At 45.0% G+C, this 17,982-nt stretch overlaps 1 protein-coding gene and 1 long non-coding RNA gene across 2 annotated transcripts in view; both read right to left on the bottom strand.

Annotated features, from left to right (window-relative positions):
- Positions 1-1,414: 1,414 nt before the first annotated feature.
- Positions 1,415-2,457, bottom strand: CLDN23 (claudin 23). The gene has a single exon (XM_049631669.1). It carries the CDS (start codon positions 2,387-2,389, stop codon positions 1,514-1,516), a length of 876 nt encoding a protein of 291 aa, XP_049487626.1. The 5' UTR covers positions 2,390-2,457; the 3' UTR covers positions 1,415-1,513.
- Positions 2,458-11,965: 9,508 nt separating this feature from the next.
- Positions 11,966-17,982, bottom strand: part of LOC125923404 (uncharacterized) — a 7,102-nt gene continuing 1,085 nt past the window's right edge. The window contains exons 3-4 of the long non-coding RNA XR_007458026.1: positions 14,846-14,957; positions 11,966-12,398 (exon numbers count right to left, since the gene is read on the bottom strand). This is a non-coding gene — a long non-coding RNA (uncharacterized LOC125923404). The remainder of the gene's footprint in view (positions 12,399-14,845; positions 14,958-17,982) is intronic.

The raw sequence follows: 17,982 nt of genomic DNA on the forward strand, positions 1-17,982 counted from the left end.
GAAAGAGGTCACCAAATGATACGCCTGTGCTTTAAGGTTTGGTCTCAAAAAACAGGTGATTCTGGTACAAAATGGCAAAGGAAGCAAATTTATATTATCCTTTCCACTGCTAATAAGCAGCAGGTGCCGTTTAGTTACTTACGGTACAGCTCTCTGTTACCAGTTCACTACTGAACTGAACATTCCTACCTCTGAATTGGATGCCAAGGGTAAGTTTTAAAGATGAGATTCGGCTCAGTAAAAGGCACCCTTAAATCAACAGCTTGAAATGAGAGCCGGCCCTGTTGGAGATTTAGTCTCCCTCATGGAACACTTAGCAGCCTACCTGTGATTTTAGGCACCACTGTTACAAGAGGAAAAGATTTCTAGGCTCACTTTGTGTCGGAAACTGGTGCTTCTAGTTTTTTCAACAATAGACCTGGCTTTGCCCAGAAACCAGCCCGAACCTGAAAATAAAGCAATCAGGGATTTAGTGTGTGTGTGATGGTGGTGGGTGGGGGGGGGGGGGGGGGCTCCTTTTAGTAATCCTATGCTAAGAGGGGCAAAGATCTGAGTGCTAGATTTCAGAAACAGTGCTTAAGCAGCCAGGAAATTGTTAGCAATGAATGATTAAACTCCTAAAGGTTGTACTGGAGACAAAACAGCTTGAGGGAATATACTGAAACTCTTGTTTTCAGCTTTTATTCATAAATAAGAGATGTATGCCCATGTTCCTTAATCCGATGTGATTAACAGGTTCCACTTGGTACCAAATATTTAATTTATGGTCCTCTAAGTCCAGGGTGAGGTAGCCAAGGAATAGAGCAATATAAGGTTAGTCTGTTCAATCCCACCTGGCTTCTAATACAGAAACTCTGCAGTGACCACCAAAAAAAAAAGTAATAAAGACAAATCCTATGCATACTTGAAGAAATGTAAATATGAGTTAAACAAGTTATTCCATGAAAGCCACAAAAACTGCCGGTATTTGCATGGCTCTACATTTATTTTAAGAGCTTCGTTCAAACATAGCCAGTATATTGGTCTCTTGAGAGTTTGCATAAGAATAAATTATATACAGCAGGGAAAAAAATTATATTGATGTAAGGTTCACTGGCATTTCCGGATACTGCTTCGAGGTGTTAAAACAGGGTTTTGGGGCCTCTGTTTGCTGATTTTGACGTTTTGTTATTGTCCCACGTCAACACGAGGCAAAAGCACCCTTGCTATATCTCCTTCAGCTTAAAGTATGAAAAACGCGTCACTCCATATGAGGACCTTGATCCCTCGGAGAGGAAGACTAAACTCTACAAAAAGAAAACCAAACAAACCCTGAACTAATTGTCCAAGGAGTCTAGTTTGGCCACAAGAAAGGAACATCACCCTCCAAACCGGTTACAGGAACGTGTCCGGGTTCAGACTCTGAGCCAGGTGTTTCCGGCTACAAGGTAACAGACAAGTTCAAGGCTGGACGTGGTGGAGCGAGTCCTCTGTCCGGGCAGAGCCTGGCCAGAGCAGGTAGGGGGGCCGCCGTCTACAGGTCGGAGTCGCAGGGCAGCGAGCCTTGGCAGCACCCGGTGCTGGGCAAGGAGGCATCGGGGGTGTCGGCCCTCTCCCCGCGGAGCACGTCCACCGGGTTGCTGTAGGCGCTGGGCCGAGGCCGCGGCATGGGGAAGCCGACCCTGGGCTTGCGGGCGGCGCCGAGGTCGGCGGGCCGCGGCAGGTGCTGGCCGTCGCTGTAGTACTTGATGGCGGGCGCGAGCGCGGGCTCGAGCCAGTCGACGTGCACGGTGCTGATGCTGCTGCGGCGCGGGCTGCCAGGGGGCGCCTTGCGGCAGCCGCGGCAGCGCTCCTCGCACCAGGGCGCGAAGCTGAGCGCCAGCGAGAAGCCGCCCAGCAGCAGCAGGCAGCTGCCCAGGTAGCCCAGCACCAGGCTGTAGCTGACGTGCACCGTGACCGGGCTGGCGTCGGCGGGCAGGACGGCGCGGTCCTCCAAGAAGTGGTTGTACCAGGAGACCGGGATGAGGCTGAGGAGGCCGGCGGCGAAGAGCACCACGCCCGAGAGGCCGGCCAGCGCGAAGCGCGGCCGCTCCTGCCAGCAGCGCACGCCGAGCGACGCCAGCAGCAGCCCCAGGGCCGTGGCGGCCAGCGACGTGACCATGAGTCCCCGCGCCACGAGCACGACCTCGGCCTCGAAGTAGCCCCACACGTCGGGCTGGCCGCACTGGCGCTCTTGGCTGGTCTGCTCGCGGCATATGTCCCACAGGCCCTGGTACAGCTCCAAGTCCACGGGCTGGTTGAGGAAGCCCTTCACCAGCCTCCAGCCGGGCGCCAGCGTGGCCGTCAGGTTGAGCAGTAGTCCGCAGGGCGCGAGCACCATGCCCAGCGTCATCACCACCGGCGTCCGCATCCCGGGGCCCGCACCTGCCTCCTTGGCCGCCCCTGCGCCCCCGGCTCCAGCCCCCGAAGTGAGCGCGTGCGCCCTTTGTCTCCGGCGCCGGACCGTCCCCACTCCGCGGCTCGCTTCTGCTTCCCTCCGCGCGTCCCGGCCGCTCCGGCCTCCCGTCCCCAATCGAAACCAGCTGGCGGGCGGGTCTGACCGAAACCGAGGGCCGAGGTGCGGACGCCCGGAGGCGGCCGCCGCGGCCAAGCAGGTCCCGGTGGGAGGGGCGGAGGGGGTGCGAGCGGGAGGCGGCGGGGAACCTCGCGCGCGGCCGGCTCCGGGCGGCGCCGACACCCCGCCCCGCAGTCTCCGGGGACGGAGCAAAGGTCGCCCCGCCCCTGCTCCTCGCGCGGCTCCGCGGCCCCGCCGGCCTAGCGCGGGGGAGGGAAGAGGCGGCGCCGCCCGGACGGCCCCACCAGGCTCGTTGGCCGTGCCGCTGCCCTCCTTCGCGGCCGATCTGGGTTCGCCAGAGTCTCCCGTTCCCGCCCGAGGGCCCTGCGCAGCCAGCCTCTCCCCGCTCCGCTCCCAGCGGGGTCCGGTGTCAGCTCCAAGTTTTGAGCCTTTGCCTTTCGGGCGCTCGAGGCCGAGTGGGCGGCGCCATCGCTCCCTGCCCTTCGGGAGATGCGCCGGCAGGTGCGCACGGAGGGTCCGGTCGAGTAGGGCGTCCGGGAAGGCGCTTCATTTGCTTAATAACACTTGTTCAGTGTGCTTCGTAAAAGCTTCATGCTCCGGCTTAAGTTTGACTCAAAAGAATCAAAGGGAGTGTTTTCCTGGGATGAGGGTTTCCAAAGAATGATGATGATGATGATGATGATGATGATGATGATGATGTTGTTGTTGTTTTAGTCCCGTGGAAGATTTTGAAGAGACCAAACAAGGGAAGGGTGCTACTGGGTGTCCTGTCTAGCACACTTTTCAGTTGTATCTACCACAGGGTCCTAATGCAAATAAGTTTGTGTCAATAGAACCTAAGTGATTATTGCCTAGTCGATACTGACCAATTTGTAAATTCATGTTAGCTGTTTACCTGTCAATGTAACATACTTCTTCTCTTACTAATAATAAAGTAAACAACATCTTTGACACCTGTTCATTTTATATTTGTGTGAGAGTCATGATCTTATATTTTACTAAAAATTCTTAATATTTTTCTCAGTTCCCCTATTTCTTACAATGGAAGTGCACTACCTTTATACTTGGTTAAAATTAAAACCACATACTTCTAAAAATCAAAGTTAAGTGTTGATTTGAAACAATTTTGAGCATTCTAGAGTGGATAATACCAGGGAAAGGAATCACGTCTCATGTCTTAAAAATGTTTTTAGGGGCACCTGGATGGCTCTGTCGGTTAAGCAGCTGATGCTTGGTTTGGCTCAGGTCGTGATCTCCTGGTTCATGAGATTGAGCCCCGCGTCAGGCTCTGCACTGACAGCGAGGAGCCTGCGTGGGGTTCTCTCTCTCCCTCTCTCTTTGCTCCCCTCTGATCTCTCTCTCTCAAAATAAATAAACTTAAAGTATTTTTTAAGTTGTGGTAAAATACACATGGCATGGAATTTACCATCTTAACCATTTTTAAGTACACGGCCCATCGGCATTAAGCTCATTCAGACTGTTATGTTGCTCTCACCACCAACCATCTCTTGAACTTTTTCATCTTCCCACACTGAAACTCTACCCATCGGCCGAAAACTCCCCATCCCACCACCGGTCCTCAGGCTTCCAGCCCCGGCAACCACCATCCCACTTTCTGTCCCTGTGAATTTGAGTACAAGAGACACTTCATAGGAGTGAAATCATATAGTATTTATGATTGGCCCATTTCACTTAGGATAATGTCCTTACGATTCATCCATGTAGCGCATACCAGAATTTCCTTCCTTTGTGTGGCTAAATAGTATCGCACTGTATCCATATGCCCCATTTGGTTTATCCATTCATCCTTTGATGCACAGTTTGATTGCTCCCACCTTCTAAGTTGCTCTAACGGTGATCAGATGACATTAGAGAGCCTTGAGTCAAAGTCACACTCCAGAATATACACACTTCAGCTGTCTTCAGCTATTTACCTGTGTTTGTCTCCAGTCTCCAATCAGAGACTTTGATGATGAACATAGTTCCTGTTACTAATACTCTTTCACTGGTAAAGTCATTCCTGTCTGAGATTTGTGGGTCAGCTAGATATACCAACAAGGCATCCTTGCCCCTCCAGATACAGGTGTTGGAATCAGGACACCCAATACCTGCAAGAATATTGCCCCAGCCTTGATTTCAACATGTACACACACCTGTGAAACCATCACCCTAATCAAGATGGCAAACCTATCTACTACCTACAGAAGTTTCTTTCTGCCCTTGGTACTCCTCCCTCTCATCTCCGCCTGCCACCCCTATTTCCAGGCAACCACTGATCTGCTTTCTGTCTCTATAGATTGGTTTGCATTTTCTAGAGTTTTGTGTAAGTGGAGTCCAATAATAAAGACCACATACAAGAGAATATCAGCATGTCTCCCATGGCCCAGCAGCTCCCTAATTTGTCTGAACTAAAGATCACCTGGGGCCATCACTTAGGGAAAACACAGATTCCCACTGAATGGGACTCCTCTGGGTAATGTGATGACATTTGTGTTTACAAGCCCCACGGAGTTCTTAGGCTTAGGGAAGTATAGGGCACAAAGCCAGTGCAGCCAAAAAGAAAACAAAAAACAAAACCACAATTGAAATCCTTTTCAGCTCTGAGAGGATATTTTTTCTTTTGAATGCATTTCACAGTTTGCCTTTACCTTGGAACCTAACTTTTTGTTGTATAGGACAGCAAAGAGACTTCATAAAGACTTTATGGGATCTGAATCACCTTCTCATGTAGATTCCTGTGTGGATTGAATGAAGTCCAGGCTGTGTGACCTGGGAGGGCCAGAGTCAGTATGTTCTGCCTCCTATATCTGTCTCCTGCCCTTCCATTCCTCCGCCTTCCCCACTGCCTCTACCTAAGCCTGTGACGTTCTCCCGTCTTCCCTTAAACTGGCTTCTAACTCGTTTCCTACACCCGTGCTTCCTCTCTCCCTTTCTCTTAGCCACACCGGCCTTCAAGGCTGAATCTTGTGCCTAAATTAACCCCTTTTAATGCCATCTACAATGCAGCCCCAGCTACCCACTCCTACCCATCTCCCTTCTCCCTATCTCCTTCTCACACCATTACCCCCCAAAACTGGATTTTTACCCCATTCTTTTCCAAAGCATTGTGTTCCCTTTTGTCCCAAGATCTTTACCTCTTCTGTCTTCTTTTCCTAGAGTCCTGCCTGCCCTTTCCCAACCCCAAGGTACCCTTCAGACCTTTGCTTAAATGCTATTTTTCCTGGGAGGGCTTCTCAGTCTCCCGGATTGAGTTAACTTTCCCTATTGGGTCCTGCCATACACCCTTTTCTATTATAGCACCTGCCACAATTCCTCATTACTTGAATCACCTGGTTGTCTAGCTAGGTTGTAAATTCTTTGAGGGCAGGGGTCATTTTCCTCTTGTTCTGTTCTGCCCTGAAATCCATCTTAGAGCCTGGCTACCGTATCCACTTCACAAATCAATTGTATCTCCTTCTGTCCTGCATTCTTAGACATCGTATCCACAGACTGCTCTTACAGATGACTGTCTGGCCAAAACAGGTTGTCAACGCATCTCCGTAAAGAAATTTGCTTGTTTGTTGCTTGAATGCTTACTAATCCTCAGCATAGAAAACAAGGAAATATAGGATAGCTCCAGATATTTAGGACGATGAAGTGGAGCCCTGTGGGGGTAACTCTCTATGATAATAAGAGAAAGAAATGATAGCACTTAGTGTAGTATCTGATTATAGACCTGAGCTCTTTGTTCTGTGGGCTCCAAAGTTCACCGTAAGGCTGAGTGAGACACAAAGCACGAATCGTGGCATGGAATGAATTATTGCTAAGATTAGTACCTGTCAGTGTAAGCTGATCCCCAGACCCTATAATAGCTTTCTTTTCTGAAGACGGGCCCTATGGTAAGACAAGACTCTATTTACAGTGCCCTAGGTTTCCAGATGAATAGTGAGTTCCCAGCCATTAATTCTAAAGGGACTAAGGCTAGGTGTTCTGTCGGCCTTCACAAAGTGGCTCACAGATAACACCTAGTACAAAATCCCAGTCTTCCGCAGTGCCTTATCTTGGAAGTCACGTTACAGACTTCAGCAGGCCAAGAGGTTCCCAGAGGTGTCCTCAGAGTCCCTATACAAGGTCCTTATACTTTACTCTCCACAGACGAAGGCCCTAAACACTGTCACTAGTCTTTCAACGGCCAATCCACTTCAGTAGGTTATAGAATAAAAAATAACTGATCAAAAATTAAATTATAATCATTCTCTATTGTAAAACAGCATTAAAACAGCCTGAGCTGAACTGGGTCCCTTTGATATTAGCATCAGCTTACCTTGTTGGCAACTAGCCCAACAGTGCTTTTTCTAGCCTTTGTGCCCAAAGTTGTAAAAAATATATAACTTTTGGTGTCTAATTTAAAGTGGTGCCCAGTCAGCTCAGTATCACATCACCCAGATTTGTTTTCTTTGTGGAACTTATCACTACCAAAACTTTTCAAATTAATTATGTATTGACCCGTTTATAGTCTGTGTTTCTCCCATCGCATTGGAGGATCCAAACACTAGGAACCTCGCTACACTTGTCCGTGGCTGTATCTCAGCACCTAGGATACTGCCTAGCTCACAGTAGGTACTCAATAAATGTGTACTACATAGATGAAAGAAGTTTCATAAAATTCCCACACTATAACACATTTGGAGGTTACAGCATTCATCACTTAAAAAAAAAATCTGTGAATTTGACTACTCTGTGCACCTTAGGAATTCTACACTATTTGTCTTTTCATAACTGACTTATTTCTCTTAGCATAATGTCCTCAAGGTTCATCCATCAGGATTTTCTTTCTTTTTGTTGATTTTTAAAACTTTATTTATTTATTTGGGGGGGGGGCAGAGAGAGTGTGAGTGAGCGTGAGTGGGGGAGGGGCAGAGAGAGAGAATCCCAAGCAGGGCTTGATTTGGGGCTTGATCTCATGAACCGCCAGATCACAAGGAGAGTGGAAATAAAGAGACAGATGCTTAACTGATGGAGTCACACAGGTGCCTCCAGAGTTTTCTTTCTTTTTAAAAGCTGAGTTAATATTTCATTGTATGTGTATGCCACCTTTTGTGTATCTAGTCACCTGTCAATAGACATTTGGGTTGTGTCCACCTTTTGGCTTTTGTGAATAAGGCTCCTATGATGGTATATCACTTCTAATCTATCCTATTTCACTCTGTATGGTGACTGCCTACCTAAAGCAAGAATTGGAGGCCCTAAGTGGCTCAGTTGGTTAAGTGTCTGACTTGATTTTGGCTCAGGTCATGATCTCATGGTCATGAGATCAAGCCCCACATTTGCACCCCTGCTGGGCATGGAGTCTGCTTGGGATTCTGTCTCTCCCTCTCTCTCTGCCCCTCCCCTACTCATGCTCTCTCTCACAAAAACAAACAAAAGCATGAATCTATTTTCCATCCCTCTCATATGTATCAGAAGGCATTCTGGGGTATCATGCCACATAGGACAAAAAGCTTGCTTAAGTTTTATCTTCTGAGGGCTCCAAACCTTTCTTGGCTTAGCATTAGGATGCTGCTTTACAAAGATAAGGCTGCATGGTATGGGTGGGGTGTTCCCAGGACCCAGTTGCCATTTGCTATCTTACACAGCCTGCTTCTCTTCAACCCTGTCCATTCCTGTCTACTGCAGAGCAAACATATTTGCCATGCCGTGGACTAGATTCCTGTAGGTCTTTGGCATAGTTTTCATTTTGAGATTGGGTATTTTCTTATTTACAAGTTCATGTATGTGTGCACACGTGTGTGTGTGCATGTGCAAAAATTTATGCTGCATCACAACCATGGCAAACTCCTAAATGGAAAAACCGAGAACTATAATGATAGTAATGCTTTCCAAATTCATGTAAAGATTCTGTGCAAATCCAATAAAAAGTCATGCTAAGACTGAATAGGTAATTGCAAAGCTCATTTTGAAATATAAACGAATGAAATACATTAAGAAATTTCTGAAAGAGCAAAATGTAAAGTGCATGCATGCTGGCTGTTAAATGTGCTGTAAAGGTCTAATTAATAATTCAAGTGGGAATGTAGTACTAGAATAGGAAGACGGATTGATAAAAATAGTCAAGGGGTGCCTGTGTGGCTCAGTCCGTTAAGCATCTGACTTTAGCTCCGGTCATGATCTCACAGTCTGTGAGTTCGAGCCCCACGTCGGGCTCTGTGCTGACATCTCGGAGCCTAGAGCCTGCTTCGGATTCTGTGTCTCCTTCTCTCTCTGCCCCTCACCCGCTCTCACTCCATGTCTCTCTCAAAATAAAGAAACATTAAAAATTTTTTAAAATAAAGTATAAAATATAGTAAAAAACACAGATCCTACTTATATATAAAGTTATAATTTGATAAGGTGGAATTTCAACTTATAGAGAAAGGCATGAAAATTCAATTGTGTTGTGGCAACCCCTGAGTTTTGGGAGAAGAAAAAAAACATATGTCTGCATCACAAAATACATAGAGAACCAAGGAAAACAAGTTTAGGTGGACCATATTGTTACATACAAAAAGGAATTCTGAAAGAAGTGGAAGGAAGTAGAGAGGGGTTAAATGTATAGGCTGTGCAAAGGCTTTCTAAGCAAAACATCAAAGATGGCAGTTGTAGAGAAAAGGCTTGGCAGGCTTAACTGTATGGAAGCTTAACATTTTAACTTTAGTAATGCCTCAAAATCTGGACAAATTTTTTTTCAGTTTTTGTAGCAGAAGAGTAGTCGATATTTTACGTCTATATGGCAAGTCAATAGGAACACTTAATACCCCTGTGAAAACTGGGCAAAGAAAATGCACAGTCATAGAAGTAAATAAACACCTATAAGTATAGTCAAAAGTGTTCAGTTAGGGGTACCTGAATGGCTCAGTCGTTTGGGCGTCTGTCTCTTGATTTCGACTCCAGGTCATGATCTCATGGTTGTGGCATCGGTCTTTGCGCTGAGTGTGGAGTGCTCAGGATTCTCTCTCTCTGCCCCTCTCCCCCATTCACACTTTCCGTCTCTCTCTAAAAAATAAAATAAAATAAGAATTAAAAAGTGATCAATTAAATGACTCTTTTATTCACATAAATCCAAAACCAAACATGGGGAAGCCAGTTTTCTTTTTTAAAAAAAAAATTTTTAATGTTTATTTTGAAGGAGAGAGAGACAGAGAATGAGCGGGAGAGGGGCAGAGAGAGAGGGAGACACAGGATCTGAAGCAGGCTCCAGGCTCTGAGCTGTTGGCACAGAGCCTGACGTGGGGCTCGAACTCAAGAACCTTGAGACCATGACCTGAGCTGAAGTCAGATGCTTAACCAACTGAGCCACCCAGGTGTCCCCAGTTTTCTCTTCTTGAACTGGAAATGTTAAGGGGAAAAATACTACCCAATCTTGGCTAGAGTTGGGGAAAAAGTCATTACCGGAGGGAAAGTAAATAGTGAATTTTTGCAGAGGTGATGTTGCAGTTTGTTTTTTTAAAGACTTAGATATGTGCTGTCTCAATGATTTATCAATTAACATTCTAGGTATTTGCTTCAAGGAAATAAACTAAGGATGTGGGAAGATTTAGCTATAAGGATGTCCACTGTAGTACCCTTTATAATAAACACATTATAAAATCAAATTGCAATATGAAACCAATTAGGTTAAAAAGATATATACGTGTATTGGAAAACAGTAGAAGGAGATACACTAAAATATTAACTGTTCTTGAAGAGGTATGATTTACTATTGCTTTTTATTTTCTTTGAGATTTTATACATTTTCAATTTTTCCTTTCTGTAGAATTTATTTTATTTATTTTATTTTTTAGAGTTTAAAAAAGTTTACTTATTTATTTTGAGAGAGATAGGGCACAAGCAGGAGACAGGCAGAGCGAGGGAGAGAAAGGACCCCAGGCAGGCTCCAACTGCCAGCACAAAGCCCAACAAGAGGCTAGAACCCATGAACCATGAGGTCATGACCTAAGCAGAAACCAAGAGTTGGATGCTCAACCAACTGGGCCACCCAGTCACCCCAACCCAATTTGAAAAACTCAACTTTTACAAGTTTACAGTCAGTTAAGTTTCTCCATCTTTCAGACTTTGAAAGTCAAGTTGCGCATTCTTCTGACACAAACATCTCTTCCATAATTGTGAATGCGCCACCTTTTAAAATGGCCACAACTAGACCTACTCTTAGATGAAAAATAAAGCTGAATTCTATTGTGACGTGACGTTCAGTTGTTCCCAGAAATGCACACACAAGAAATGATATGCACTTATTTCAGGAAGAAAATTGGGTGCTATTTTTCTATATTTCTAAGTGTTTTTCATGTTTATGCATGATATAGAAGCACTCTTTACATAGTGACAAACAGCAAGGGCAAAATTCAACACTTAAATCAGTCATGAGCCTCAAAATTTACATTCGAACTTCACTTTGAACTTCCAGAATATATTTGGTAACTATAGTGTAGATTGGTAAACAGATGACCTTATATCCCATTTTCCTATTTTTACATTATTTCTTCTTTTGGAAGGTCATTTTTAATAATATCATGGCTGTAACTGTAGTCAATGTTGTATGCTTACAAATAGTAAGAAACACATTCTCTCTTTTTCTTCCTGGATCTCTGAATACACTTTCTTATGGTTGCTAAGCAGATAGTACAAGTCTATGAATGACTCAATGTTTTGTTTACCATATTATTTTATGTCTAAATACGTGTGGGAAATCCCTTAAACCCAGTAACAGGCAAAAACTGTATACTGCTAGGCATTAAGCTTCAATTAGGAAGTTTAAATTAAAGGGGAAGTTTTTAAAACTTTTTTTTAAAAATCTTTTTTTTAACATTTATTCATTTTTGAGAGACAGAGAGGCAGAGTGTGAGCAGGGGAGGGGCAGAGAGAGAAGGAGACACAGAATCTGAAGCAAGCTCCAGGCTCCGAAGTGTCAGCACAGAGCCCGACGTGGGGCTTAGACCCACAAACCGTGAGATCATGACCTGAGCCGAAGTTGGAAGCTCAACCGACCGAGCCACCCAGGCGCCCCTAGATTCAAGGGGAAGTTTTAGCCTAAAGATATCAAAGCTATAGTGCTTTAAAAGGAACTGTTGCCCCATTCCATAGGATTTAATTTATATGCATGAAGTAAAAGTTAATAAATTTGGCAAACTCTCGTCTGTATTTCTGTTCTCTGCCACTCATTGCTAAAAGGAGAAAACACTCTAGACCGCCCTGGAAAGTTCTGTGTCCTATCTTGCTCCTTTTCACAGTTATGTTTCACATCAACAGACGGAGATGGGGTGAATTCCACTGAGGCAACTTGAGTATGAGGAACAGAGAGGTTATGTATCAGTGACATGTGGATAGTGATTTCACATGCACATCGTTGAGAAAGGTGCAGAAATGTGTATTGCTCCCCTCTGGGTTGCATGGGATTTGGTCAGCCCAGGAGCTAGAAAATGAACGCCGTAACATAGAACAATTTCTGAGCATGAGCTTTTGAGAAAAAGTTCATTTTCTCATCAGGCCAACATTCTCCTCCACCTCCATCTTGTAGAAGCCATTCAAAACAGAACCTGTTGAACTTGTAAAACTTGTCAGTTGTCTGTGAAGTTGGATGCCATCGGTCAGGCATTTTATCAGCTTTTCGGTTCACCTGGATCAATAACAACACATCATGTTAACAACAGAGCAGGTACACTTCAGTTCTTGACCCGGACAAAACCCAACAAGGGGGAAATGGACGAGCCTACCATGGTGTGTCCAAAGAAACACTTGTTGGGGCTGGAAGGGCCATGAGAAGGTGGGCTCCAATCTTCTTATTTTCCTGATGTGGATTCAGAGGTGTGGAGAGGAGAAGCGACTTTCAGACCTATAGAGTGAAGACAGTCAGTGCCAGCTCTGACACTGAACAGACGTGAGTGTAAGCCTGGCTTGGCCATGCTTTGTTTACCTTGGGGCACATTCGGCTCTCAGGGTCTTCACTTTTTTCTCCAAGTATAAAATGGAGCGATTAGTTCCTACTCAACCAGAGTGTTATAAAGATGAATGAGTTAACGAACCTTCATAATATATGTAACATATACTAGGCAGTTTAAAATAGTATTTTTTATTAACATCGATGAGACTAGATTCATCTGTATCTGGGTGATCGTAGAGATTGAACCCCATGATACTCCTTCCCTAGCATTTTGAAAATATAATAAAGAAGGGAACCTGTAAGTCTCCAGAGCGTAGCAGAGAGGAAGTAGTGTGCTCACAGTGATGACGTGGTAGTGACTCGAAACAAAAGGCGGTATTTAGGTGCATCTAGTTCTCTAGGTATATCTATCTCTCTAATTCCAGCTACGGAATATAAGGTCAAGAGCCAACACATGAGGCAGTGGCATTAAAACAAGTGTGTTTAGAGGATCCTGGGTGGCTCAGTCGGTTGAGCGTCCGACTTCAGTTAGGGTCATGATCTTGCCGCTCATGAGTTCGAGCCCCGTGTCGGGCTCCGTGCTGACAGCTCAGAGCCTGGAGCCTGCTTCGGATTCTGTGTCTCCTTCTCTCTCTGCCCCTCCCCTGCTCACACTCTCTCTCTCTCTCTCAAAAATAAACATTTAAAAAAAAAAGTGTGTCCAGTCCACAAACCAATGTAGCATTAACAATAACCCAAATCCTTAGCCCCTCCTCCATTTGTCTTTAGACTTGAGTTAGTCATTCTGTAAGTCAAATGCAAGTGTTGAAAACCTAGACACTTTTAAAATTCAGTTAGTTTTGCAGAAGGAGTTACATAAAAAATCTTAGAAGTTGGTTCAGGCTAATTTTGATACAGAACTCTAAAGCTGATTAAAAATATTTTTTCTCAGGGCACCTGGGTGGCTCAGTAGGTTAAGTGTCTGACTTTGGCTCAGGTCACAATCTCATGGCTCGAAGGTTTGAGCCCCACGTTGGGCTCTGTGTTGACAGCTCAGAGCCTAGAGTCTGCTTCAGATTCTGTGTCTCCTTCTGTCTCTGCCTCTCCCTGCTCAAGATCTCTCTAAAATGAATAAATGTTTTTTTTTTTAAATTTAAAAATAATAATAAAAATATTTTTTCTTGGTCACTGAAAATGTAATTGAGCATTTCTAAAGTAGAATGTTGCTATATAATTGGAGACTACAAATGTAAATTCTACATTGGAATAGCACTTTGTTGCGGATACATAAAATACAGTCGGTAGAATGAAGAAGGCAGTGAATCAAAAGAAAATGACCCCATCAGAATTGGAATCTTTCTGCACGATCGTTAGAAAGATGGTCAGTTGATGCCCTATGCTATTATCAAACCCCAGCCACATGTTGTTTGTGTTTTGATTTAAATGTATTTAAAATTTCTTGGGCATTTGATTTTACTAGAGTGCAATTCATGAACAATACTCATCACAATATTCCGAATGGCTTCTGGCTGTGCGGTAAATAACAGTCTTAATTAATTGGAAAAGGTGCCCCCACTTTGGCTGGGGGAACACGCGCTGATCCCTTTGAGAGGGGGCTGACTGGGGGATTGGTCAGATGGAAGATTCCCAGGGGTAGCAATGACACAGGATTTGGAAGCCCCAGCTGGGCCACTTGTTAGTCACATCGCCTGTAAAACGTTGCTTATCGTGGGGACAATAAAACTCACCTCCTGGAGGCAAGAGTTCTTATCTATAAATGGTTAGGAGAAGAGGAAGTTCCTTAAGGGAGACCTATAAAGTATTTGAATTTTGAACTGTATGATAAGGCAGGTAAAAAGTAAGAGAGGACATTGGTAAGAAACGACATCCTGGTGAGAGATTTGGCTACTTTAAAATCCATTTGTAGACTTTAGAGAATTTGACAATGTGTTTTCCATTCACATATAATTGAATTATGACTAACCCGCACTTACGTACAGCATGATTTCTATCTTCAAGACTGAAAGTACTGAACCAGTGGGCCTTGGCTGCATAAAGAGTATATCAAGAATCCATGGCTTACAACAATAACTTATTATTTCTCTTCATTCTGTGGCTTGGCTGGGTGACGCTTCTGCTGGCCTTACCCTCTGACATGGGGGCTGGGGGCTGTTGGGGCAGCTGAGGTGTCCACACAGCCTGGCCTGTCCTTAGGGTCTCTCGGCATCTGGGAGGCTGCAGGGGGCACTTTGTGTGTGGTTCTGGGGTTCCGGCAGCAAGAGGGGGCCGCTCTAATGCACCAGTACTCTGCAAGTCTCTGCTCGCTTTTGTCAAGTCACACGGCCAAGGCCAGAGTGAGTGTGGGAAGGGATTGCCCAGGGCATGGATAGAGAGAGATGAGAACAAACTGGGGCTATTACCTGCTTGTTGCGGGCCTCGTTCTTCCAACCCACTTTGGATTGACTTCCCCCAAAGAATCCTACTTGCAGCTACCTCTCCACCATCCTTTTGGCAAAAAGTTCCAGCCAGGGCCTGTAAAGTTAAAAGGACAACTCTTGTAATATTTTGTTAGAGGTTCAGGATTTACACTTGGTCTCTTTTCTCCTGTTCTCTCTTCAATAAGACATAAATTTCACTGCTGATTAACTTTGTCCTAAGGGACAGGTGAACATAATTCCCAGCATGACTTTTGGAGATGATGTGCCCTTGGGAAATGAACAGATGGATTTCCTTCCGGGCAGAAGAGGAGAACCTTATAAATTCGCCCCCTATCTGCTTCAGCACATTCCTCTTTGTCATCAAAGCATGCCCTTGAACTTCCTTGCAGTGCATCTGAACATCACTGTTTGGAATGTGGCCCAGTGTCAAGGGTTTCTCATTGTCTAGATATGTAACTAAGGAAATGTGTTTCCCGGGAGTTTTAAAATTCCAATCTATAGTCTAGCTAATCTGTTTATTCCTGCAGATAAAAAGGAAAAAATGTATCAAACATTGTTTTTATTTTTACTCAACCCACATCCTCATTCAGAAGTTGAACTGTTGGCTGTATCAAGGGAATCAGGTTCTTTTCTGAGCACCGGACCAATTACCAGTTCCTGGCGAATATGGAAATAAATGGCTCTCTCTCTTTTTTTTTAAAGGATATGTTGTACTATTCCAGTGCTTAAAGTCAAATTGGACAGAATGTCATGTCAAGCCACTTGAAAACAACGAAGGACGTGACATCATCTCGTCTCATTTGGTGAGCTGAACGTATGTGCCCATTGTCCCACATACTTCTTTCTTCTCATTTCAGTGACTCTTTCCTTATTCATTTAGTTTGCTTCCATGCTTGTCACTTGAAAACGATGTTCTCTTGTTTCTTGGACTTTCTTTAGTGGCATAATCCACCCCAGGCCACCGCCATCCCAAGGCGCACACACTGAATCTGTCTGGTACCGCGTGGGGTCCTAAGGAGGAACAATGCCTACCTGTCACGCAGGGCCGTGAGCCCCCTTCCTAGATGGGAGGGGGCAGGGGGTGGCCTGAGGGAAGCCAGTGAGAGGACACACAGTGAACCAGTCCTTGGAAGATGAGACTTCGGGCAGGGAAAGGGGAAAGGGTGTCAGGCAGAGGAACGGGCAGGCCCAAGACCATGGAGTGGTTCTTGAGAATCAGTGAATGTGTGTTGGTGTAAATGTGTGCACGTGTGATCTCATGAGCAGCAGCAGCTAAGGTGTGTTCTGGAAGAAGGTGCCATCTGAGGGGCGTAGTCTTCATTCTGCAGGCAAGAAAAGTACTGCGGCTGGAAAGGGAATGCCTGACTTGGTTTTGAGCCATCTCTCCAGCAGGACCGAGGGAACACAGCAGGGAGACTGGCTAGGAGGCTGATTTTGTAATGCTGCAGGTGATAGGTGTCAGACTTGGACAGAAGTGATCGTACTGGAGAAGAGAAAAGCAAAATTAACGTGGTGGGGGAAGGGTGAGGGTGGTGCTTAGCCTGGTGTCTGGGTGAATTGTGAAAGCCACGTCCAAGAGTTAAGATGGGGACTCGACGCTGGGGTGTTGGTGAAGGAAGACGGCCAGGGCTCGAGATGTGGGTGTGGGTAAATTTGCCTTTGGAGACTTTGGAGGTTAAAAAAAAAAAGATTCTATGTGCTCAACATCATTCATCATTAGGGAAATGCAAGCCAAACTACAGTGAGCTATTACCTCACACCTGTCAGAATGGCTAAAATAAAAAAATATGGAGGCGCCTGGGTGGCTCAGTCGGTTAAGCGTCCAACTACAACTCAGGTCACGATCTCGAGGTTGGTGGGTTCGAGCCCCGTGTTGGGCTCTGTGCTGACAGCTCAGAGCCCGGAGCCTGCTCCAGATTCTGTGTTTCCCTCTCTCTCTCTGCCCCTTCTCTGTTCTCTCGCTTTCTCTCTCTCAAAAATAAACATTAAAAAAATAATAAAATAAAAAACACAAAGAAAAACCAAGTGTTGGTGAGGATGTGGAGAAAAAAGAACCCTCTTGCACTCTTGTTGGGAATGCAAACTGGTGCAGCCGCTGTGGAAAATGGTATGGAGATTTCTCAAAATGTTAAAAAATAGAGGTACCCAACAATCCAGTATTGCATTGCTGGGTATTGAGCAAAAAATACAACAACACTAATTCAAAAGACTACACACACCCCTGTGTTTATAGCAACATTATTTACAAGACCCAAATTACGGAAGCAGCCCAAGTGACCACTGATAAATGAATGGATAAAGACGAGGTGGCATATATACGTAAGGGAATATTATTCAACCATAAGAAAGAATGAAACCTTGCCACTCGCAATAACGTGGATGGAGCCAGAGAGTAAAATGCCAGGTGAAATAATCAGTCAGAGAAAGACAAATACCATATGACTTCACTCACAGGCAGAATTTAAGAAACAAAACAAGCAAAGAAAAAAGAGACGAAATAAGTGAAAGGGATTCAGGGTACACCTCCCAGATGAGCAGAGAGTCACGTAGAGAATTCTTGGAGCCTGCATTTTACACCTGAAACTAATATAACACTGTAGGTTAAGTGTATTGGAGTTAAAATTTTTAAAAAATGAATTAAAAAAGAAAAAGATTCTATAGATGACTCAGAGATCTGACAGGGATCAGGCTGAGGTGTGATGCCTTTGGTTCCAGCCAGCTCAGTACCCCTTAGGTCTGCCAACCTCTTCAGACTTTCCTTCACCCGTTCGGGTGATCTCGCTGTCAACTTATAGTCCCCTAGATTTTTAGTGTTGCTTTCTGTATACAACAATAAAAGTACACAGTTTTTTTAATGTTTATTTATTTTTGAGAGAGACAGAGACAGAATGTGAGTGGGTTAGGGGCAGAAAGAGAGGGAGACACAGAATCAGAAGCAGGCTCCGGGCTCTAAGCTGTCAGCACAGAGCCCGGCACAGGGCTCGAACTCACGAGCTGTGAGATCGTGACCTGAGCTGAAGTCGGTCGCTCAACCGACTGAGCCACCCAGGCGCCCCTAAAATTTAAAGTGAAATGGAACAAAATATCAGGTCAATTCACTTAAAGATAAAAGTGACTAA

Source organism: Panthera uncia, chromosome B1 (genome assembly GCF_023721935.1).
Source record: "Panthera uncia isolate 11264 chromosome B1, Puncia_PCG_1.0, whole genome shotgun sequence".
Lineage (NCBI taxonomy): Eukaryota > Metazoa > Chordata > Mammalia > Carnivora > Felidae > Panthera > Panthera uncia.

What these genes read in the sequence shown, in the direction of transcription:
- CLDN23 (XM_049631669.1), bottom strand. Translation starts at nt 2,389, where the DNA reads ATGCGGACGCCGGTGGTGATGACGCTGGGCATGGTGCTCGCGCCCTGC.